Raw genomic sequence first — 23,791 nt, forward strand, 5'->3', positions numbered from 1 at the left:
GTAGGTTTCAAGCCCTATATTTTATGTTCTTTTAAGATAAAAATAATTTGTACTGCTTAGTTGACACTCGGAATAAAGGCCCAGCCTCCATACAAAATTGGAACGTGTCCTTGATGTACGCTTACTATCTGTATTTACTTACTGTCTGTATGCACCTATTTCCGCAATCTCATGTCCAAAAGTCTTTGTACTGAAGATTATAGAAGATAAAAAGAAGAAGATAAAAAGAAAGGACTTGCCTCGCTAACCGTTACCCCTCTGGCAATGATCAAAAACCTATGAACTAACGCGTTTATTAAAACTGTTGCTATAGAATCGATGTTTCATTGTTGTAATCGTTTTCATCGTGAAAAGAGCTCCCTAAAAATGCCGGTTTGTGTAGTTGAATGGCATAAAAACGGCCAAAAACTTGTAGTTTAGTAAAAGATGTAACGTTTCATTTGAAAGTATTTAAACCTTGATTTTATAAAATTTTTAATAAAAACAATTTATAAAAAGAATCGATTCTTTTGACGAAATAGCCAAACATCGATCAGTAATCGATTATATATTTAATCTGTGGATAGTCTAAGCAATGTCACAGTAAAAATATATACAAGCAGTAGTTTGACTTCATACTAGAGGTGAAATGCGAGCTATACCTACGCACCTCGAACTCGAGGCGTGTGTGGGGTGCAGACAGTCGCGACTGTGCCGCAGTGACGAACGCACGGTGCTTTGACACCTATATATAATGGACATGTGGCATTTTACAAGTTGCCTTAATGGAGCGAGATAGATATTTTTTAGTCATTGCGTTAAGAGGTTAGACATATTTTACATGACAACATCAATTATATCAGTTGTGACCAAATTATGTTTTGTTTTTGTCGACGCAAAATGGTGATCGTTGTGGTTCCGGTGTAACGGTATTTGAATTATTACGGAAATGTTAACCAATAAGCTTGTGAATCGCAAAATAAATTAAATATTATACAATGGTGAAATGTGCAGTTGTTGCCTGCACCAACAAAACCCAAACAAAACTAGCGTGAATTTAATTTCAAAAGTTTTCAAAAGTAAACTTCTTTGATTTTTCTGTTGATGTTGAGTATTTTAAAGGTATTTTTTTTAATTAGGCTAATTGACTAATTCAATTTAATAATAATAATAAAGGCCCATTGACTAATCTAATTAAATCTAATCTAATCAAAGCTTTACAATACGTGGTTTTATGGGCAATCCTTTAAAGAATTGAATTATTTCATGAGTTTTTGTTTTACCGTATATGTAGTGTTGGGAAAGTATTGTTTACAATATCGATGAATAGCGAACAATTGATTTAATGAGAAAATCAATTGTATGGAATTTTATATTATATTAATGTAAGACAGAATTTAAAATGTTTCATTTTAGTAAACATAATATTTTGTATAATTTTATATCGAGTGCTTAATCAAAAATATTATCGATAAAACAGCCCTAGCTCAATTTATAGACTAAACATGGTTAATATTTCTTTTGGGTTTCCTTCCCTACATGCCAAGTCAGGATGAATTTTTTATCGTCTATTTTATATATGTGTGGGGTATCGTTATCGGTATTTTTATGTATTACATAAGGGATTAAAGTGCTAACATAATCTACGGAACCCTACACTGCGCGTGGCCCGACACGCAGTTGACCGGTTTTATATTATTTGGTCACGTAGTGTGGAGGTAATACCTAGATAGCATCACCAAAATAAACATATGAATACGATCTATCCTTCAAGGTTTTCAGCCTTATTTAAATCTACCAATCAAAAAACAACACGCATTTTATTGATCACTTCCTATTTTACTACAATTTACATAGTGTTTTATTTGTTTACATAAAAAAGTATATTTATAATCACACAACTAAATGGAAACACAAAGATGGCAAATGTAATTAAAATGCTGGAGGCGGGCAGCCCTATCACATGTTTACGTACCGCGCGGCTGTAGGTATTTATTTCAAAAATACGGCCGAGTTACAATACTGCTTGTATATATTTTTACTGTGGCAATGTGTTTGTTAATGTGTGTAAAAATTACGCGTGTGTGTATTGCGAGTCAAATTTATAGTTGTGTGTAGTGTATGGACACAGAATATACTTAATGGTGTTAAATGTTTTCGATGTGTGAGTTTACCTCGTCCCCCTCAAAAAATGACAGACTTTTTTGTTGGTGAATTTGGGTGCGAACCGCGTCCAGGTATTAATGGTCTAAGATTCTATCAAAGAATCCTTCTACTCTATGCCTTGGAGTATACTGCTCAAAAGAGCTAGAACCCAGAGCTGTAAAGCTCATTATTAAAAAAATATATATTCTTTGTGTATTATACTCACAAACGGCTAAAAAGATACTACTCTATGCTTTGTACTCTATGTTTTTTTTTGTTTTGTTTACCAACGTACATAAAATATCATAAATATTTAAATAACGTAACTCGTTGGTTTGAGGTTCCTTAAAAAGTGATACATCTGGCTAAAAGCCGATTATGCTATAAAATCACGTTCCACTAAAGAAAAATATTAGAAAATAGAAATTCGTGGTTAAAACTTCCAAGGCGAGATCCAGCAGGTAGTCCAATTAATATTCAGAGAAGACCATTTTGATGTAAGTATTGATGTAAGTAGACTGTATTATTCTATATATCTACTAAATAACCATGGTTTTTAACTTGATATAAACTTTATTATTTATTAATGAAATTTATTTAAAAAAACCTTATTTTAAAGACCTTATTTTTTAATGAAAAGACAAGGCAGATAGAAATAGACAATATTTGAAAGCCTTTGCCGGGCATACTTAAGACCTAATAAAATGTGGAGCTTTAATTTTTTAATGTTTTACTTTCTTTTAAATGTATTAATGTAATGTTAATATTTCAAGAATAAAAAAAGGCTTTATTATTTCCCCTCATTTATTTATATTTTATTTTTAAATATTAACCATATTATTAAAATACAAAATATAATACAAAACACTAAAGAAGTTTATCCAAAACAATCTCTTTATTATTATTATTATTCAATGATAACCTTTATGCTTCAGAATATTGGTTGTATTAAACCTTATAAATTGTAAAACAATACAATGCACCTAAATCCATCTTTTGCTGTTACCAAATTATATGGAAAACTTTTTATAGTATTGTGTGATGGGTTCAGATGAGAAAAATCCATACTTCCAACATTACAGAACAACTTGAAAAACAACAAAGAATACTCATTCAAGAGTGCGAGAAGGATTTGATAGAGACTACATCCACAATATAAAACTACAACAGTTCATTTCATGTAGGATGGTGCAGGTCACAGTTCATTTTACTCTTGTAAGTTTCCCGCAGTTCACGATAATAGTACATAATTATGAACAACATACTGATGACTGTCACCATACCTATGCTTTTTTGCTTCCTGGGTCTTTTCCTCATGGTTTTGGGCCATTTGGTGCTGGCAGCTTAGCAGGCTGCCCAGGTCACCGAACACCTTCATGAAGTGTTGCTGGGATCCAATGTGTGCTGCGCATTGTTCAGATACACCTCTGCATCTAAGCCTAACATGTATCGGTCTTTCTTCTTCCTTCATGCATGAGGATCTCTCTGTTATACTTAGAAACGAAAGGTTTATTTAGTGAGCAGTGTACTGTCATTAGTTCTGTAATTGTTTTAAGTTTGCTACAATTAAGCTAAGTAATTTTATACCCCATGCTATCTGAAAAACACTTTAATAGTTGGAAACCATTAACATTTCACCAGAAAGTTCAAGCACTTAATTGTTCTTTATATCATGAAAAATGGATAACTTGGTAAAATTATCCTACTTCATTCCAGTGGTGAGCCTTTGTAGCTTTGAAACGTAAGATCCTAGATTTTTTTTTTGTGTTCAGTTACACCTATCAATCATCAGTTGCTTGACTATAAACTGAATTTTTCATAGCAGATAATGTTTCTAGCTTAAGGTTACTCCATTAAGCGACTCTTTGTGTTGTGGTCCTTTTTTTGGGTATTACTGTCCACCACATAATTCATCCACAGTGGATCACTAGCCTTTTGTTCTTACCAGGCGAAATAAGTAATTTGGCAAGACTATTTGTGTGTTCTTGTGGTCTGCTTTTGTGTTTTATGGTGTTCTTTGTTATTTCTTCCTTGTCTGTCAGCATTTCAAGATACTCATGCATGTCTGGTGTTTTGGTGAATCAGGGGGCATTTAGTATTATGCGGAATACTAGGTTCTGGTATCTCTGGAGAATTCCAATATTGGAGTGACTGGCTGTGCCCCACAGCTCCAAGCCATACGTCCAGATTGGTTTTAGAACACTTTTGTACACGAGTAACTTGTTGTTGAGTGACAGTCTAGAGTGGCGGCCGAATAATCACATTAAGGATGTAGTGTAAATATGGAGCTTCTATCTCTTCTTTTTTATGTGAACTTGCCAGGTCTGCCTTCTATCTAGATGAAAACCTAGATATTAAGCTTTGTTGCTCTGTGGTATCTCTTTATCTAGTTTTATCTCTGAACAGTTATCAGGTCTTAGTGTAAAAGTGACGTGAGTAGATTTGGACGCACTGGCTTTGACTCTCCAAATTTACATCCACTGGTCTATGTCATTTCGATGGTTCTGAAGCTTTTGTGATGCCACTTTAGGATTTGAGTTACTACTTAGCGCCGCAGTGTCATCAGCGAACGTTGCAGTGAGGATACCTGGCGTATCAGGCAAGTCAGCAGTGTACAGGGTATAGAGCATTGGTCCCAACACTGAGCTTTGCAGGACACCTGCTTTGATTTCGTAAAACTTAGAGCTGTCTTCGCCCTCCACAACTTGAAATATTCTGTCTTCTAAGGGCTAAGAAATTCTGAGGTTTTTTCAAAGCAAATTTTATAAAGAAAAGATAAAGATAAAGAAATTAAAGATAGAGAAAAGCTGTTTTGTTGTCCTGTTAGATAACTCTTTGAAAAAATGGCGGGTCTGTATCATTTTTTGGTTCAGGGATCTGTAAAATATTGAGGTTTTAAGTGCTCATTTTTAAATCGTTATATCTCAGAAACAGAGGCTCTTAGGAAAAAGTATAAAGAACATTTTTTAAAGATAATTACATGGTCTACAAATTTGTCTTTGTCAATCTAATGTATTTTTTAAACCTTGAGTAGGTCTTTTCCAGGTATCAGATCGATGAGGACTTTTTAAATTTAATTTCTAATTGTTTTGAATGATTTTACCAATTTTTAGTTATATGGGAATGAATGTAGGTTTACATATATTTTAGTTATTAACTTGACTGAACCTCCAAAGGGGCGACGTCAACGATTCTGATTGGCGTTTGGATTAAGGACCTGTTTTAAATATTTTATTTCTTAAATTTCATTCTCTCTCAGAAAGCATGTCAACTACTGATGAAGACGAGATGCAAGAACTGGTTCCATCGGGGGAAGAGGACTCTCAGTCGGACTCCAGCGAGGAGGTAACTAGCCTAACTATTTGACCATTATAACTTGGCAACTTTATTCGTAACACTCCCAATGAGGGAGCGGGCCGGGAGGGTGTGTAGCGATGAATGAAAAACCCACGACTGACGCACCTCACTTACTCGCACGCACGATTTCATACCCGTGTAGTCTTTTCCCTCGTCGCCCGCATATCATGGGAGTGTCATCAACGAACTTGCCAGCCTATAAAAACGTATATCTAATAACTAAAATAGAGAATATACCTTTTATAAATAAATATGTTTCAGACAAAGCGTTACAAAGTAACATGCTACTAAATTAATTCATTTTAACATCAGGTTGCCAATAGTTTTTAATATTGGACCTTGTTTTTTACGACGTATAGGCCATCGCTTGGCTGCAATCAAGTCTGATCGTAAACAGTGATGCAGCCTATGGTGGAACGCGCTTGCCTATATAAGGTGCCTATTCACTCTTGACTTGACGATAGCCATGTTATAAGATTAAGAATTATTAAATTATTGTACATCAAAGCGTTATATTAAAGCAGATCTTTTGTAAGTTCAATGATGTTTATACGCAGGGCCGACGTCAAAGACTGACTGGCGTTTTCTGGCAAATTTCTTAAATGTGATATGCACACCGTCTACCACTGACCGGCCTCTGTCCGCAGGACGACGTGATAGTGCTGGACACGTCCTCTGACGAGGACGCCGGCGTTTCTGAGCAGGTGGACGTGTCGCGGCGCGCGAAATCCAGCGTGTCGCAGCAGGCGGGCGCGTCGCGGCGTGCGAAATCCAGCGTGTCGCAGCAGGCGGGCGCGTCGCGGCGCGCGGAATCCAGCGTGTCGCAGCAGGCGGACGCGACGCGGCGTGCGAAGTCCAGCGTGTCGCAGCAGGCGGACGCGTCGCGGCGCGCGAAGTCCAGCGTGTCGCAGCAGGCGGACGCGTCGCGGCGCGCGGAATCCAGCGTGTCGCGGCGCGCGAAATCCAGTGTGTCTCGGCGCGCGAAATCCACCGTGTTGCAGCAGGCGGACGCGTCGCGGCGCGCGGAATCCAGCGTGTCGCAGCAGGCGGACGCGTCGCGGCGCGCGGAATCCAGCGTGTCGCAGCAGGCGGACGCGTCGCGGCGCGCGGAATCCAGCGTGTCGCAGCAGGCGGACGCGTCGCGGCGCGCGGAATCCAGCGTGTCGCAGCAGGCGGACCCGTCGCGGCGCGCGGAATCCAGCGTGTCGCAACAGGCGGACGCGTCGCGGCGCGCGGACGCCGGCGTTTTGAAGGACCTGGACGAGCGACTGGCCGCTATAAGGGTAACTAGCCTACCTATCAAGTTACTATAATTTTATGCTCTTTTTCTTGCAGCTTAAATGGTTTGATTGTGTTGTGTTGGCTTAGAAGTTTGATTTTTTCATAGCTCCAAGGGTCAGTAGACCTGAATATATATTTGATATAAATTTCAGCTTGATCTCCAAGCGTTCCTAAAAAAGGTCTTAACAGACAGACGAACAACCAAGGAGGGTTCCGTCTTTTCCACAAACGGAACCTTAAAAAAATATAGGTGTTACGGTAGTAAGTCAGGTTGGGACGCTGCAGTATTTTTATTCATACCTATATTAGCTATTATATGTATATTACAGGTACCCGATAGAACTTGATAAATATATTGATAGATACTAATAACATGGGTGGTTTGCAGAGGCTTGTCGCGCCGATGGACGGCGTCACCCGTAAAATAGCCGTCGTGGCCCCGTACATGCAGAACGGCGTGGTGCTGGACGGAAGCAGCAGCAGTTCTTTAATGCACTCTTCTCCGCCGCCCTCTACATCCCTGGTCTCCCCGCCGCTCCCTAGGCCTCTTTCCCCATCCTACTCCCCGCCCCTCCGGCCGCCCACTATGTCTTTTTCCCCGGCCTCCCCGCCGCCCTCCGCGTTAGTTACCTCGTCCCCTGCGTCACCCGTGATGTCTTACTCCCCGTACTCCCCCTCTTACTCACCGCCCGAGCCCGCGCCGATGCGCACGCCGGGGGGTCGGCGAGCATCGCGCACGTCGCGGGCCCGTCCTAGGTCGGACAGGCGTAGGGCCCGCCTGAGGCTGCGCTTCGGGCCCTATACACCGCAGCACCCCGCGCCTGCGGTCGCCCCGACTGAGTTGCCGTGGGCGCATCTGGACCCGCGTCTCACGCCGCACGTCGGGCCGCCTTCCCCGCCGCCCTCCCCGCCGCTCCCCCGCTGAACCCGAGCTGTCGATAGAGAGCAATAGGGATGATGACAGTTTTTTTTTAATTTTATGTAAAGTAAGTGTATGCTTATAGTAAAGCAATTTTGTAAAAGTAACAGGGTATCTGCGATCATTACTTTCGGAGCTGCAGGGATTTAAAGGGTCAGATTTTCGGCGCTGGCACGGATCCCTAAACAACGCCCCATACAAAATGGCACGAACTAATGACGTCGTAGGTAAAGTAATGATCGTTAGATCTCTATGTGCGTTCAAGCAAAATTACTAATATCTTGGCTATTTGTGCGTTTATGGTCATAGTTTATAGTATATATTAAAAAATGTCGCATTTAATGTAAGGAAGCTAAAACTATGAATTTTCATCTAATTATGATAAAAGATTTTTAATAGGTTTTGAAATTTTATAATCTCATTTATTTTGCAAATATCCAGACAATCTTTGCTTTTTATGTATAAATTAGTTAACATTGACCTTATTTACCGAATGTATCATAAAAATCAATATATTCAAACCTAGTCATCATCCCCATTGGCGCTCCTACCTGCCGGGCGGCCGGCTCGCGGCGCAGGCGTCGTGTGAACTTTGATTTGAGTTTTTGTTAATTGTATAAATTAAAAGTATGCTTATTAGCATTTTTTTTTTATGTAAAGCAATTTTGTAAAAGTAACAGGGTATCTGCGATCATTACTTTCGGAGCTGCAGGGATTTAAAGGGTCAGATTTTCGGCGCTGCCACGGATCCCTAAACAACGCCCCATGCAAAATGGCACGAACTAATGACTTCGTAGGTAGATCTCTATGTGCGTTTAAGGGTTATTATGATTGCTTATTATGATTGAATACATTTGTGCAAAAGGAAATCTCTTTATATTTAGTTTAAAATATAATTACTTGCAACTATGTACCTACTTGTCAATACTAGAAGACTACTCAATATAAGCAGGTCGATTAGCGATATTCTTGGCTGTTAAAGTAAAAAAAAAAATATTGGGAAACAGCTACCTGTTTTTTAAATAATTAGATAGGAGTGCCTACCTCTGTCCAAATTATAATAAGTATAGCACATTTGCTAAAGTCAATAACATTAAATTTCTAATTGTATACTTATATAAAGATACTTATTAAGTCTTTTTAGAATATGATCAATTGTTAAGTTATAATGAATTATTAATTCTCGTTCATTTAAATTACGTCTATTTTCTATTAAAATAGAGGTAATTTTAATAGTATTCAAAATAGTAGGTTTGTACTTACTACTGTCAAACGAATCACTATTTTGACAAATTTTAGTTACAATGTACATAAGTCTGCGTTAGGTAAACATGTGTTCAATATAGTTTCTAAGGCCTGTACCGGTAATACCTAATAGTAATATTTATGAATAAAGTATTATTATAAATGACATACAGACTGACAAAGTATCTAATCAAGTTGTACCTCATATGTTTGGGGCAGACTATAAACCTTAAAACCTACTCCTAGCTCTAAAACATTTTATCAAATAAGAGGTGTTATAAGTAAGGAATAACTATAATAATAGGGGAGCTGAAGAGGAGATTTTTGCAGTTACTCGAGCGCGGCAAATAAACTTATAAGAGTATACTTTGCACGTTGTTGAGTACCTCCACCAAGTATGAGCCCTTAATGTTTGTGGGTACGTTTAGGGCAACCAAAAAAAAAACTAACTTTAGAAATACTCAACCAGCACGTCAGATTAAGATGAGGTAGGTGAGTTGATAGCTAAATACTGCACATTTCGAAAAACTGACGATTTGAGCGTAACGTAATGTAATGGAATGCGAGGGTTTCAAAGTTACAAAATAAAACCCTTATAATTTAGCTGGTGGGAGGCTTCGGCCGTGGCTAGTTACCACCCTACCAACAAAAACGTACCGCCAAGCGATTTAGCGTTCCGGTACGATGTCGTGTAGAAACCGAAAGGAGTGTGGATGTTCATCCTCCTCCTAACAAGTAACAAGTTAGCCCGCTTCCATCTCAGATCACATCATCACTTACCATCAGGTGAGATTGTAGTCAAGGGCTAACTTGTAAAGAATAAAAAAAAAAAAAATTCTTATTTTAACGAACGCGATTATTTTTTTACTTATTTTGAAGAAAATAACCTACTAATTAATCGCAAAAATTTCTGACAATTTCAGTAAGCCGAAATAATAACAATTGCTTTTAAAGTCTGTAATTTTTTTTCCACCGCCAAAGCGAAAAAAGTAAGTAACCATTTATTCTACCAAATGCAATCAGGCCCCATGACGCTCGAGTAACTGCAAATTTAGCATCCCGGGCTCCTATAAGTAGTAATAACTTGTAATATAGTACTTTTACTATACTTTGTTTTTTATTATTTTTTATTACATGTACTTTAATATATATTTTCGGCCATTTAGTTAAATATGTACATTTTTTAATGTAAATAATTATAAATATGTACATCTGTTTTAATAATTAAATTATTAATCTGTAAATAAAAAAACGATGTTGATTCTTTATTTACACAACACACACAACGCATGGTTCTTTTGGACAGGGTATTTTTGATGTACCTACTATGTTTATGCTTGTGTTGACAAGTAATTTGTTTTTTTTATTTTAGAAAATTTATAAACTTGTATTTGTGTAAGTTCATTGTTTGTATTTCATAATTCAAAATTCATTTATTTCATGTAGGCTCAGTTTACAAGCACTTTTGACTATTTGTAAAGATTTTACCACCGGTTCGTAAGGCAGGTTCTGCTGAGAAGAACCGGCAAGAAACTCAACAGTTGCTCCTTAAAAAAATAATCATACAGTATTATAATTTACAATAATAGGGGTGATGACAGTTTTTGTATATAAATTAGGAGTATACTAATAGTAAAGCAATTTTGCAAAAGTAACAGGGTATCTGCAATCATTACTTTTGGAGCTACAGGGATTTAGAGGGTCAGATTTGCAGAGCTACCTTGGATCCCTGAAAAACGCCCCATACAAAATGGCACGAATTAATGACGTCATTGGTCATAATGATCGTTAGATTTGTATGGGCGTTCATACAAAATTACTAATATCTTTGTTAATATGTTTATAGTTCATATATTGAACAATGTCACATTTAATGTAAGGAAGCTAAAACGTTAAATATAGTTAATGGATAATGATATTCATTCCCAATTAATTTCGTTCTTCGAAACCAAAAAACATATGATGGTAGACAAATTGCGTTTTAATAATAATATTTATTATTTTTCTTTCATTTATTTGTTTCTCCTTTTTCCATCCCTCTTCCATCTTTCATAATATTATGTTACCAGTTATTTCTCGTCTTTATAACTTTATCAATAATAGGTTAGTTGACACTTTCTTTTAAATGGTCTTAAATAGTTCATTATCGTTCTACTAAATTGTAATTTTTTTTTCATACTTTTTTGAGACATGAAAATTTTAGTTTTGGAGTACTCCTAAAGAAGAAAAAAAAGAAGAAAGAGTAGGTAAACTTCATTTGTGCGTCAGAGCTGACACACACTTTATTTTTAACCGACTTCCAAAAAGGAGGAGGTTCTACGTTCGGCTGTATGTATGTTTTTTTTTTTTATGTATGTCCAGCGATAATTCCGTCAATTATGGACCGATTTTGAAAATTCTTTTTTTGTTTTGAAGGGTTTACTTCCAGGGTGGTCCCATTTTTTTCATGTCAGGATCTAATGATGGCATCCTGGAGAAATTGAGGGGAACTTTTGAAAGTTGTAGAGACGGCTAGTGCGTTTGTTAGTGTTTCCATAAGGTATTTTAAACCACTACAATTTTATGAAGGTTTGGAGTTGGTCTGATGATGGAGCCGAAACACAGACGATGACGACGAATACAAATTAATCAAGCCCAAACAAAAGGTGACTGCTGTAAATCCTTGACGAGTTGTCAAGGATTTACAGCAGTCACCTTTTGTTTGGGCTTGATTAATTTGTATTGATGAGTACATCTATATGGGTTGTGACTGTATTAAGGGTCTGGTGATGAAGACGAGGGACAGTGAAGAGAACTCCTCGACGGTTCACAGTAGCTACCTTGTGTTTGGACTTGATAAATTTGTATTGATGAGAACTTTCCACCTAGATGGATTGTGACTGTATTAAGGGTCTGATGATGAAGACGAGGGACAGTGAAGAGAACTCCTCGACGGCTCACAGTAGCTACCTTGTGTTTGGACTTGATAATTTTGTATTGATAAGAACTTTCCACTTAGATAGGTTGTGACTGTACACACGCAGTAGGTATGCTAACACTAAAAATAAAAAAATAAAAATTTTAATAAAAAAATTCAACCGACTTCCAACTCAAAAAATAACTAACTAAAAAGCACAAAATAACATCCTAACTATGTGCTACCTTCTGATCAGTTTGAAGGCGGTGCCAAGCCAGTGTCGTGTTTTAATTAAAGCTGTTTCTGAAAGAACCACATAAATTTTGTAGTTTAACCGTGTTTAATTAAAACATCACTGGCTTGGCACCGCCTTCAAACTGATCAGAAGGTAGCACATAGTTAGGATGTTATTTTTTGCTTTTTAGTTAAAGTTATTTTTTGAGTTGGAAGTTGGTTGAATTTTTTTATTAAAATTTTTATTGAAATATGTTTTAGACATAGGGCCATGGTTTTAGACAATATGTACGAGCCAGAAAGCCTGTCGGCCATAACGGTCTATATCTCAACTGTTTCATGACGTCACTATAACAAAATCCCTTACAAACGGAGCGTTTGACAAAAATATTAGTTAACAATTAGTTTGACGTGTCAAGTAACATTGTGACGTCACAAAATGGACCACAGCGTTTTTGACATTTGGAAAATTTGAAAAAAATACTTGATTTTTTAATTACCTAAGTTTTATATGAGATCCTTAATTTTTATTAATTATTATCGATATATTTCGTATCCTTATTCCATATAGGTACTATGCGAAATTAATATTGTTTATTTTTAGCAGACTCAGAAGTGAATTGGCAAATTATGAAAACCAATGTCGAATAAAGGTTTTGATCCGCAATATTTGTCAGGGCAACTTAATTAACAAATCAAACTGACATATATTACCTTGAGCAGTCCCACAGGCTTGTGATTCCGGATGCAGGTTTAAGAGATTCCTTTCGACTAGCCAATATTCACCACCACGCTGGCTCAATGCGGATTGGCAGACTTCATAAAAATTAAGAATATTCTCTGGTATGCAGGTTTACAGGTTTATGGAGGTAGGTACCAACCTAAAAAAATCTTTCAAGATTTTATTTTACGACTTTGCTCACATATGTACATGTACCTACTACATACTCATGCTAAATTACAGCTAAAGGACAGACAGACGGATAGACTTGGCGAAACTATAAAGGTTTTTTGTGGACTACGGAACCCTAAAAACGTTCGAAATCAGACAGCGCGTTATGTAGTCTAAATAGCGGCGTTTTGAATGCTTTAAAGGAGATGGTCCATTTCAGGTCCACTCTTGTACCCCGTATCATTAAAATTTAAAAAATACAAGGATCTTATTAAAATTTATTAAAGTGAATAAGTGTACCTAAATAAAATGAAAGAAATAAAATAAATTTAATACCCAAGTTTTTTCAAGATGGCGCCCATACGGCAACTATGACATGACAATTGACAGCAAACGTCAAATCGATTACTGCATTGAAAAATAGGTTACAATGACTGGACCTGGGCTCCATACAATTTGGGACCATCTCCTTTGTCGGACTAGTCGCAGTTCCTCATTCCCGTGGGAATACGGGGATAAATTAATATAGCCTGTTACTTCCCAAAAGTGTAGCTTTCGAGAGAATCAATTTTCAAATTGTTCCAGTAGTTTTGAGTTCTATCCTATTCATAGTATTGGTATAGATAATGGTCATGGTACGTTAACATGCGCGTCGTGCCTCTCGGTCACTCGTGCCTATTGAACAAATAGTTTGAAAGACGATTTATACCAAACGCGAGGTACCTATACGATGTTCACTCGCACGAAGTCGTAGGCGTCCGCTAGTTTTATAATATAAGTTATGTCGATATCAACCCATATTCGGCTCACTGCTGAGCTCGAATCTCCTTTCAGATTGAGGGGTTAGGTCAATAGTCCACGCTGGCACAATGCGGATTGGCAGACTTCACACACACAGATTTATTAACAAAATTCTCTGGTAGGTATGCAGGTTTCCTCACGATGTTTTCCTCACCGTTTGAAACACGTGATATTTATTTTCCTAAAATGCACACGACTGAAAAATTGGAGGTGCATGCCCCGGACCGGATTCGAACCCACACCCTCCGGAATCGAAGGCAGAGGTCATGTACACTGGGCTATCACGACTCATATTATATAAGATATATAGGTAGAGAAATAAAACACTGATTTTTGGGAACTTATATTTATTCAAAATGAAGGGTAAACAGATTCGAAGATTCCATATAGGTAAGTACTAACACGTTTCTTAAAGTATGTACAATAAGTTCAATGATATATACCTACAGATAAGGTTACAATTTAGTAGAAAGCGAATCCACTGAATAATAAATACTTATGTAGTTTATCAAATCAACCGCAGTCTTCGATTGCTCCAGGAAATATTTTGCGCAAGCATGTAAACAACTAGGCACCAGCGGCGAAGAGTCCATACAGACCAATTCCTGCCGGGTTACCTTTTGAAAATCCATACACACATGTTCTAATATGTATGGATGTATGACGTATCTGAGTTCGTATCATATTTCCTTTTCTTTGGGATGGCTTGTCTTCATCAAAATTTCACCCTTCGCCACTATCAATAAGTTAGCATCAGAAAACCAACGATCCCTTTATATTAATTTATTGTTTGCCAACGATAAAGAGGTCGGACTGATCACCAAGATGTGGTGATTCGATCCCTACCCGCTGGAATATTGTCGTACCCTCTTAAAACTATTTTTTGGACTATTTGGAAATATGGGAATGGGAGTCAAGTTTAGAGTTGAGACATTGCAACTCGGGGAAGTATGCAGATATTATATATAATGCTGGGATATGTTTTTGTACAATGCACACTCATAGGCATAAGATTCGTGTTCAGAGTGGACTCGAAGCTTGGCGCGTACTATACATATAGGTACCAAAAGTTGTTTACATGGGTGAGCTTAAACTCAAAAGGATTAAACGGTCCTGATTCTCTAAGGCATTGGTCTGTCAGCTGGCATATTCGCAAATTCAGTGTAGCCATAGATTTAATATGAAGCAGGCATTTCTGAGGATGATGTCAACGAACCTTGTATGACGTAACTATACCATCTCTGACTCGTAGCAAATACATTAGACGCAATCTCAGAAATGTAATAATGTTAAGATTACTTTTGAGCTCATGACCTCTCAAAATCTGAAAAAGTCTTTGTTTGCAAAGAATTAGCAATTAGTTCCTTGCCTATTGCTGATTTTGACGTTGCGTTCTCTGTTAAGTCCTTGAATAAAAACAGGGGTATTTCTTAAAATTTACTAGTCGTTTTAAACGATTTTACCAATTTTCAGCTTTACGTTTTACTCACTTTCGGTGTTAATTTGAACGGGTGGGTTTACAGTTTTTCATAAACGAGTAAGAACTGCAAACAGTACCTAATTTAGTTTTTAGTGCTTTAGAGAAACAGGGCATTTGTCCTTTGATTGTTATAATACCTAGTTATAGGTAGTCTCAATAAAAATAAATTGAAGTATTTACTTGTATGTAAAGTTTTGCTCATATTGTTAAAAACTGTCCTTCTGAGTGAGTAATGTACCAGTCTAGCCATTTTAATGCAGGCGTTTAATGAACGGGCGAGGCGTCCAATTATTATAACTAGATATTTATTTGTAATTTTTGAAAATTACAAAAAAGATATGGGCAAAGCTTATTTATAAGGAAATTTAAAAGCAAATAAAACAAAAGTAAATTAAAAAAAGACATTTATTAAAATATATAGGTAAGTACAACATTTTTACCATTTTTGCGCCTTCACCATTGAGTTGTTTTTAACATTCTATATATAGAATAAGCAGTGTAACTTAGAATCAGAAGTTAAAAGTGAGTGCTTTGATTATGACCATCTATTTAACAAGCGAATTCGGTCGGTCGCTTTGACTTATGTGCACTTCTTCCCTACCCTACCCCTACCCCTCGTGCCCTATGCTCGTCTACTGCTTCTAAGCTACATCCCTACCAATTTTCAGCCAAATCGGTTCAGCTGTTCTTGAGTTGAGCGACGACTTACATTTTTAAACTTTTGATATTTTTCGAATTGAATAATTCAAAAAGTTAATTGAATCTGAAGTAATTATTATTGATAAGAATTAATACCAAGATACCAAGATTTACAATTTTATGAAGGACCTCTAATTTTTAAAAACTATAATACAAATTATAGGACTAGGGGATAGTGTAGCTACCCAATAGTGATAGATTTTTTTTAAAACCGGTTGTCTAGTTTCGGCGACTATTCAATTCAAACAAACAATCAAATCTTTCCTCTCTAAAATATTTAAATAAAACTCCGTCCGTCGATTATGTACATTATGTGTAAAATACTTTTACGGATGTAGTAATTTTACCAAAATTCCAATTCCACCAAAAGTCATGATTCTATGTTACAACTGCTTATACACTCTTCAATATCTTCATAATTTACGTAGCAACTAGATCGCAAAAAGCAACCAAAGACTCTCGCTTCTAAGCATCCGAATATTATATGAAATTGTCTAGACGCTAAATCCTAGAGAGCGCCTTAATGATAATCCAAGTCAACCGTAGACGGTACTGTGCCTGATTTTCAATTGGTCACCCCAGAGTATGGTCGAGATCTTCGCGTTCCATTCTTACTTTACTCTCATAATTTGGTGTAGATATCTGCATATTATTAGGAGCAAACAGGAGAGGCGCCATAATTGGATCTCGCTCCATTTTAAAATTTACTTCGGGCCGGCGCTGCGTATGTTTAATACCGGAATACATTCTTCGATGTTTTCCGTAAAAGCTGTTTCGTCAGAAAAAGTTCAATTTGACAGTTCGGTTTTTGTATTTTATTCTTTACAGGTTAACCCTTGACTACAATCTCACCTGATGGTAAGTGATGATGCAATCTAAGATGGATGCGGGCTAACTTGTCAGGAGGAGGATGCACACCCTTTCGGTTACTACACGACATCATACCGGAACGCTAAATCGTTTGGCGGTACGTCTTTGTCGGTAGGGTGGTAACTAGCCACGGCTGAAGCTCCCACCAGCCAGACCTAGACCAATTAAGAAAACCTCAATCGGCCCAGCCGGGGATCGAACCCAGGACCTCCGTCTTGTAAATCCACCGCGCATACCACTGCGCCACCGATGCCGTCAACCACGTGTTGCCGTAGACGTGATCAAGCAAGTCATTGTCACTGTCACTAATTGGAATTACAATATGACTATAATTTTATCGTGGGACATTTTTACAGTTCAAAAAGTACTTAGTTAAAAGTTGAAAAGAGCACTTTTTAACTATAGTGAATTCTAAGGGTAGTAGTAAAACTTGTAAATGTATTTAGTATTTTAAAGAATAATTTCATGCCTCTGACTTGACTATTTCATATAATATTGACGCTTACAGAAACGATCCACCTTACATATTTACACATACTTGCACGGAACTTATTATTACATGAAACAGAAATTTAATAAATTTAAGAGCTACACAATACTTAATATTACAAATTATAACCTATGCTACCAGCGCGGACATTGAAAACAAAAACTTAAATGTAAATTAATATATCTATCAGCAATAAAAAACAATTTATATTCTGCTCTTGAATTTTTGTGCACTTAAAGATCGCCATTGACGGTCAATTATTCTCACGTTTCTGAAAAGCAAACGGCAGTACTCACATACTATACGTATACGTCACGTACGTGACGTGACGTATACGTATAGTAGTGACGATCAATTATACTCGTGGGTGCAACAGAAACGTGAGAATAATTGACCGTTTGTGGCTAGCATTAAACGAACGTCATTTATTTTTATGTACCCAATACCCATTAAACAAAATGTTACAGTTTATTTAGGCAAATTCACACGCAACTCCCGATGGTCCGCGAGCGTCGCGGGCGGGTATCGATGATATGATGACAAGTTGACCGCTAGACACAATTGATTACGTTACGAATAAGTCTTCAGAGGGCCTAGTGGCAGTTTCATACTGTTACTGTCACGTAACGTAAACGCGAATTTCCAAGGAATTGGAACACCGCCATCTAGTGGCACTACTGCACAACTGTTTCAATTCCATATAAATTTGCGTTTACGTCAACGTGATAGTAACAGTATGAAAATATTGAAAACTCCCACTAGGCACACTGATATCTCTAATTAACTGTAACATAACTAGATATAATAATATACGAGTATGTGTATTATAGATTAATTAAATATTTTATTATAATAATAATATTGATATTCATATTATAAAAACTGATTTTTTGCCAGTCCTCGGTCGCGTTTTCCGACCCGCGTCCCCCGTCGCCCGCATACCATGGGAATGTCATCAGTGAACTTGCTTGATTCTGTACGACAAAGGAGACCGAACATTTTGGGCTCAGCATGTCATAAAAAATAAATGACGCAAAATTTCATTATTTTATAAATAAAAATCACCAAAAATAATTAGAATTCAGTGTTAATATTTTTTGTTAGATTTTATAATTTAGGTAGATTACAGTTACACATTTACTAATTATTTAATGTAGATATTCTATAAAATACAATTTTTTTTTGTAAAATACGACATAAAAGGGAAAATGTCACATAAGTATCTTCACATCAGATTCAATCATTCAAGATTTATTGAAGAAAATAATTTATAAACCTAAAAAGTTGTTTTTTTTGTATGTTTGTTAAACTGTGTTAATCCCTGCAACCACCAGTGGAATTGTAAAAAACATCATGAAATTGTACAAAGTGAAACGCACACGAAAATATAAAAGACATTTTTACTATTGTTTGACATTTTCCTTTTTATAAGCAATACAATAAATCCAAAAGTTTTCCTAACGTTTATGAAGGAAAAGCCATCGAAAAGGATTTGTAGGGGTTGTCAAAGAACATTAACATTAAAATACGATATTTTCGCAACGACATATATTTTATACTACCACAACATCAAAGTGTATTCCGTAGATTTACACTGGGTCATTAGTTTCTACGTTCAAAGAAAGTGCCAGATCTTAACAATTATTATTATTAATAAAATCCTTGCAATTCACAGACGCGCGTACATATATTCAAACCACGTTATTTGTATATTTGGAAATAATAATAAAAGCCCGTGGGTGCAATCTAAGGGTGTTGCTAAGAAGGGGTTGTGGATAGATACACTTCCCCCTGGATAGATAAAAAAAAATGTAGCCAAATTCAAAGCAGCGATAAGTCCTTTGATCATACTTGATTTGCCTTGCCGATTAATTTGGCACATCAAAATTTTTCGTTCGTTTTTGTCAAATTAATGAAAATAAATAGCATAGCAAATTCGTTCGTAACGCTCCCGATGGTCCACGCGGGCCGGGAGGGAATAGCGATGCTCCGCGCGCACGATTATACACCCGCGCAATGCTTCTCCCCGTGGCCCGCATGTCATGGGAGTGTCTTCAACGAACTTGAAAGTTGTACATTTGGTAATTATTAGTATTCGTTGGTCTAGTAGGTAGCCTAAGTGGTTTCGGATCTGAGGTTTTGAGTTGTCTCAGTATCGAACCGAGGGTTCGAACCTCCAGGTTCAGAGGTCCAGGAACCCGATCCGAGGTTATTCTTTATTCTGAGAACATTTCAGTTAAAATTCTCAGCCCGGAGTTGGAAAGTTGGAGGTGTTACACCGCCTTGGCTCGAAGAGCAGGTCAAGAAGAGTCGGTCATTATAATTAACATCTGTTTTTAATGATTATCAGATGGTGTTTAATATTTATGAATTTAACATTATCATGTTAAAGCCCAGCAATATTTTACTTCTTTTGAATTTGAATTTGAAACGAAGGAAGTTTAAAATGTAGAAAATACCTAGTTTCATTTAGCGATAGCGATAGTTAGCGATATACAAGTTAAGGAGTACAAAATCCTGGATTAGTTCAGACTGCCAGCGGCGGTAGTCGCTACAACTGCAAGTCGTAAGTAGTCAGAAGTAAAAATATTCCTTTATGATATAAGCGCGAGTGCGAAGTGCAAAGATTTTCACATTATATATTATAGATAAGATAAACACATTACATTTATTTATTACGTCTATGAAGTATTATACTGTGTGCTGAAATATTTTGAGCGTAAATTAATTTGTGATAGTTTTTCTCTGTGACCAGTTTTTGTGATGGGAACGTTAATCGCGTTTGCAGCCCTGCCCTGCTATATATTTACAGTTTAGATGTTTCATGGATTATCTATATCTAAGACGTATCATATAACCAGTTGCAGGGCGTTGATGTTACGAACTCAAGATATAACAAACGCAAGCATCAAAGCTGTGTTTAAGGCTTAAATAATAATTTAAGTGGGTTTAAAATAATATAAAAAAAATAAAAGTCAAGTAATTGTGATTACGATTGTCAACCAGTAATTGACCTAGTGTCTACTACAAAAATCTAAAATACTCTTATAAATATAAATATGTTTGTGATCATTTTTCATAAAGCAATAGTATAGAACAGTCTGATTTGTGGGGAGTCAATATTTTTTTAATAAGGAGGTTTCAAACACTGCCATATTTCTAATCAAAAGATAAGATTCCTGTCAAATGGCAAATTGTCATTATTATGATACAAGTGGATATTAACGTAAATAACTCTACAGTGATGTTTAAATTTGAATATAGTTATCAATACGCAACTACATTTAAACTATTTAACAAGCAGCATATATCACTGATTACATTAAACATGAAAACATTGATTGTCTTAACATTATTTTAATTACTAGGTCTCCATACATACAAGTATAAGCGCTGATGTTTTCAGTTTGACTGACCAAGTTCGGATTTATAAATTGATAGATCAATAAAGTTATATAGTTATATGTATCTGGAGCCTAGTGAACTATTATAACAAAGATATTTATGAATAAATAGACGACAAATCGAATCTACAAATTGTATAGTATATTTTTTTGGCATATTTTTTGTGAAAGAACAATATAATATTTCCTGCACTGAGCACATTTCTAATAAAGTCGGTGCGACAGATTTTAAATTTATTATTATTGATATTATTTATATTCCTAAATAATTACATATTTTATAACACATTTGCTCGTAAAGTATCTCTTATTTCACCAGATTGAATATCTTAATGTATCTCATTACGCACATGTGCGTAATATAAAACCTTTATCATCCATCTAAAAACGACCGGTACCTTTTTAAATATTAGCAAAAAGTTTATATGTCAGAAAAGTGCTCAACGTTTTATGAATAAAATTAACTTTCCATTCACTCACACACATATTCAGATAAAGTGTGATTGTAAGATTAATAGTGGCTATTTTGCGCGCCAGGTCAAATCTACGATCGAAATTTTTGGGAGGTTTACAATTATTAGTCATATAATTTCATATTTCGTATAGCATTTTTAGTATGAACTTATGACTAAACTTATATTTTAATGTTAATAAAACTATCACCTTATGAGACGTTAGTAATTAATCATTTTTAATAACTAAGACAAAAAAACAACAAAAAAGAAAATTTAAAATCACTGTATCCTGTAGCTATATAAAATACTATTGACTGAACTTAGGCCTCATTCGCACGAGAGTTAAAAAAGCGTAACGTTAAAAGCCCAGCGTTGGCAGTTTTGTAATATTATTTGTAATATAATTTAATTCAGTCTATGTCCAACCAAAAATTTAAAATGCAATACTGCACGATAAAAAAGCGTTGTGTTTTAAAAAACTGTCGTGTGAATATATTTGTAACATATACTTGGGAATGCATTTTTTGTATAAGAATTTTTTTAACGCCCGTTCCCAAGATAGTTGGTAATGTTAAATATGCAGTGTGCACAAGGTATTCGATTAGGGTAGGCAAGAGTTACCAGTAAACGAACGATACGTTGGAAATTTAAATTCTGTTTTTTACAAGGGTTCATTACGATATCAACTCTTAACCATTATTATTAACAGATTTGACCTTTTAAAAGTAAAGAAAGCCAATTTGCAAAGAATGTAATTAAAAAAAATAGAATTATTTTTAATTTAATTAAACTTTTTCTCTATTCTTCTTCTCTTCTCTTAATATTTCCATATACGATCTATAAGTTAAAGAGACCAGCTCTAAAATTGTAGGCAATGTTTTGGCAAAATAATAAAAACACAAATACACACACACACGAAACATACGTTTAAAGTTGCCTTAAGATTTCTTTCAGTAGGTATATGTAAGTACGTGTCCTATGGTTAAGTTATCTACTTGGTAGAGGTTAAAGTAATAAACGAAAAAAAGGAAAAACGTTGCCTGCATCTATTCTTTTCTATTGTTTTGTTTAATCAATTCACGTTCACGTGACTTATACGTCACCATTCAAAAACAAACTCATGATTAAGGAACTTACTATTGATTCCGAATACCGACGAAACTCAGGTGAGGCGAAAGAAAATCAATGTTAGATTAAACGGCTTAAACTCTAATAAGTATATGATTATAAGAAATATATGTAACTTTAACGAGTACTATTACTAAAGTTATATGATATAGTACCTACTATTACTAAAGTTATGTGATATAAGATATTAGAAGCACATGTGCAAAGTTGGGTCAAGGCGCGATTATTATAGCGCTGACCGAGATTTTACAATTACATTATAAGTGTACACATGTACTAATAATATATAAAACATTTGGAAGTAAAAATCACTCGAAACTGAAAACACTCAGTTAGGGTTGCCAGGTCGCTGAAATTAAAAGCCGGACAGTCCACCCAATTTGACCTGACATTTTGGTAAAATGACTGCACAGCGTACATTTGAGGTTTTGTTTACTGCGTGTGTCAGTATTAGTAGGTACGAAGATTTTTTTCGTGTAAAATCAAGCATTCATGATTATTACCGTAAATTTTGTTCCCACACACAAGTCGTTCACTCCGTACACCGTTTATTCCGGCTGGACACGGATTAGAAAACCTATGTCCGGCTTTATCCTGACACCTGGCAACACTAGCCGCGGTTTAAGGAGTATAGAAAACTTCGGTTCACGATCTTGTTTAGCGTCAAGAACTATTAAAGTTTCCGATGCTCCCACTGTAAATTATAAATAATATAAGACGAAAATATCCACTTGGTACCACATTACTAGTATTCGTGAAGAGTGATGTGAGAGTGTGTGTAATTTATTTATCATATTACATTTATATTGATAAAAATAGCTATAGTCGCAGACATAAAATACGTAAAATGGCGTTCTTACAAGCAAATGTGTCAAAAAGAAAATATCAAATGAAAGAGCAACGCGTACCTACATTATTATAGGCGTTTAATACTCCTTAGATTTCTTCGGTTCAGTGTGAAGAAATACCTGTAAAGAGGAACATAAAAATATCAGAAGGGTTTCAGAGCCTTTGTCGAAGATATTCATATCGTTAGAGCGAAAGTAAATGTCAACACGAGGCGAGGTTTAACAATAATAATAATGTGCCATTTTATACTTTGTGAGAAAAAAATAAAACAGAATTCTATTTTATTCTTTGTCACGTCTACTTTTGGCAAAAAATATATTTATATTAAAATTTAATAATTATGGGAGGGACTAAGCATACATAAGTATTATTCCAAGCCCAGGATCCGTGGAACATTTTTACAATATAGTTAATTTTCATTTCATAGATTTCATCTCGATGAGACGCTCAACTTTTTTATTTACGAAAATTCTTGGTTCTGGTAGCTAACTGGGTAAGATAATAAAACTTTCTGAGCGTCGGAACGAGATAATGTAGAGTCTGGCAAATGAAAGATTAAGACGAGTTTTTTCTGAAACTTTTTATATGACAACACCAGTTGAACTGTCAAACGTCATTGTTTCGTCATTGATTCGTTTTGACTTCATTGTAATATGAAATATCATTT

At 35.9% G+C, this 23,791-nt stretch overlaps 2 protein-coding genes across 6 annotated transcripts in view; one reads left to right on the forward strand and one right to left on the reverse strand.

Annotated features, from left to right (window-relative positions):
- Nucleotides 1-1,884: 1,884 nt before the first annotated feature.
- Nucleotides 1,885-10,932, forward strand: LOC128199719 (serine/arginine repetitive matrix protein 1-like). 4 transcript variants are annotated; one of them, XM_052890675.1, is made up of 4 exons: nt 1,885-2,633; nt 5,384-5,469; nt 6,186-6,764; nt 7,151-10,932. In XM_052890675.1, the coding sequence occupies exons 2-4, from the start codon at nt 5,389-5,391 to the stop codon at nt 7,685-7,687; spliced, it is 1,197 nt and encodes a 398-aa protein (XP_052746635.1). In that variant the 5' UTR covers nt 1,885-2,633; nt 5,384-5,388; the 3' UTR covers nt 7,688-10,932. The 4 variants fall into 4 exon arrangements, with proteins under 4 accessions (XP_052746635.1, XP_052746634.1, XP_052746633.1 ...); XM_052890674.1 differs by having other exon boundaries at nt 1,887-2,621; XM_052890673.1 differs by having other exon boundaries at nt 1,892-2,633; nt 6,129-6,764.
- A 4,687-nt stretch (nt 10,933-15,619) lies between these two features.
- LOC112042884 (uncharacterized) overlaps nt 15,620-23,791 on the reverse strand; it is a 159,374-nt gene continuing 151,202 nt past the window's right edge. For both annotated transcript variants that reach the window (XM_052890583.1, XM_052890584.1), the window contains exon 11: nt 15,620-23,243. In XM_052890583.1, the coding sequence (XP_052746543.1) occupies nt 23,202-23,243 (42 nt within the window). In that variant the 3' untranslated portion in view covers nt 15,620-23,201. The remainder of the gene's footprint in view (nt 23,244-23,791) is intronic.

Source organism: Bicyclus anynana, chromosome Z (genome assembly GCF_947172395.1).
Source record: "Bicyclus anynana chromosome Z, ilBicAnyn1.1, whole genome shotgun sequence".
In the NCBI taxonomy this organism is placed as follows: Eukaryota; Metazoa; Arthropoda; class Insecta; order Lepidoptera; family Nymphalidae; genus Bicyclus; species Bicyclus anynana.

Coding starts and splice junctions, on each gene's coding strand:
- LOC128199719 (XM_052890673.1), top strand. CDS start 5,389: ATGTCAACTACTGATGAAGACGAGATGCAAGAACTGGTTCCATCGGGG. Junction 5,470..6,128: donor AGTCGGACTCCAGCGAGGAG/GTAACTAGCCTA, acceptor CTCTGTCCGCAG/GACGACGTGATAGTGCTGGA. Junction 6,765..7,150: donor AGCGACTGGCCGCTATAAGG/GTAACTAGCCTA, acceptor GGTGGTTTGCAG/AGGCTTGTCGCGCCGATGGA.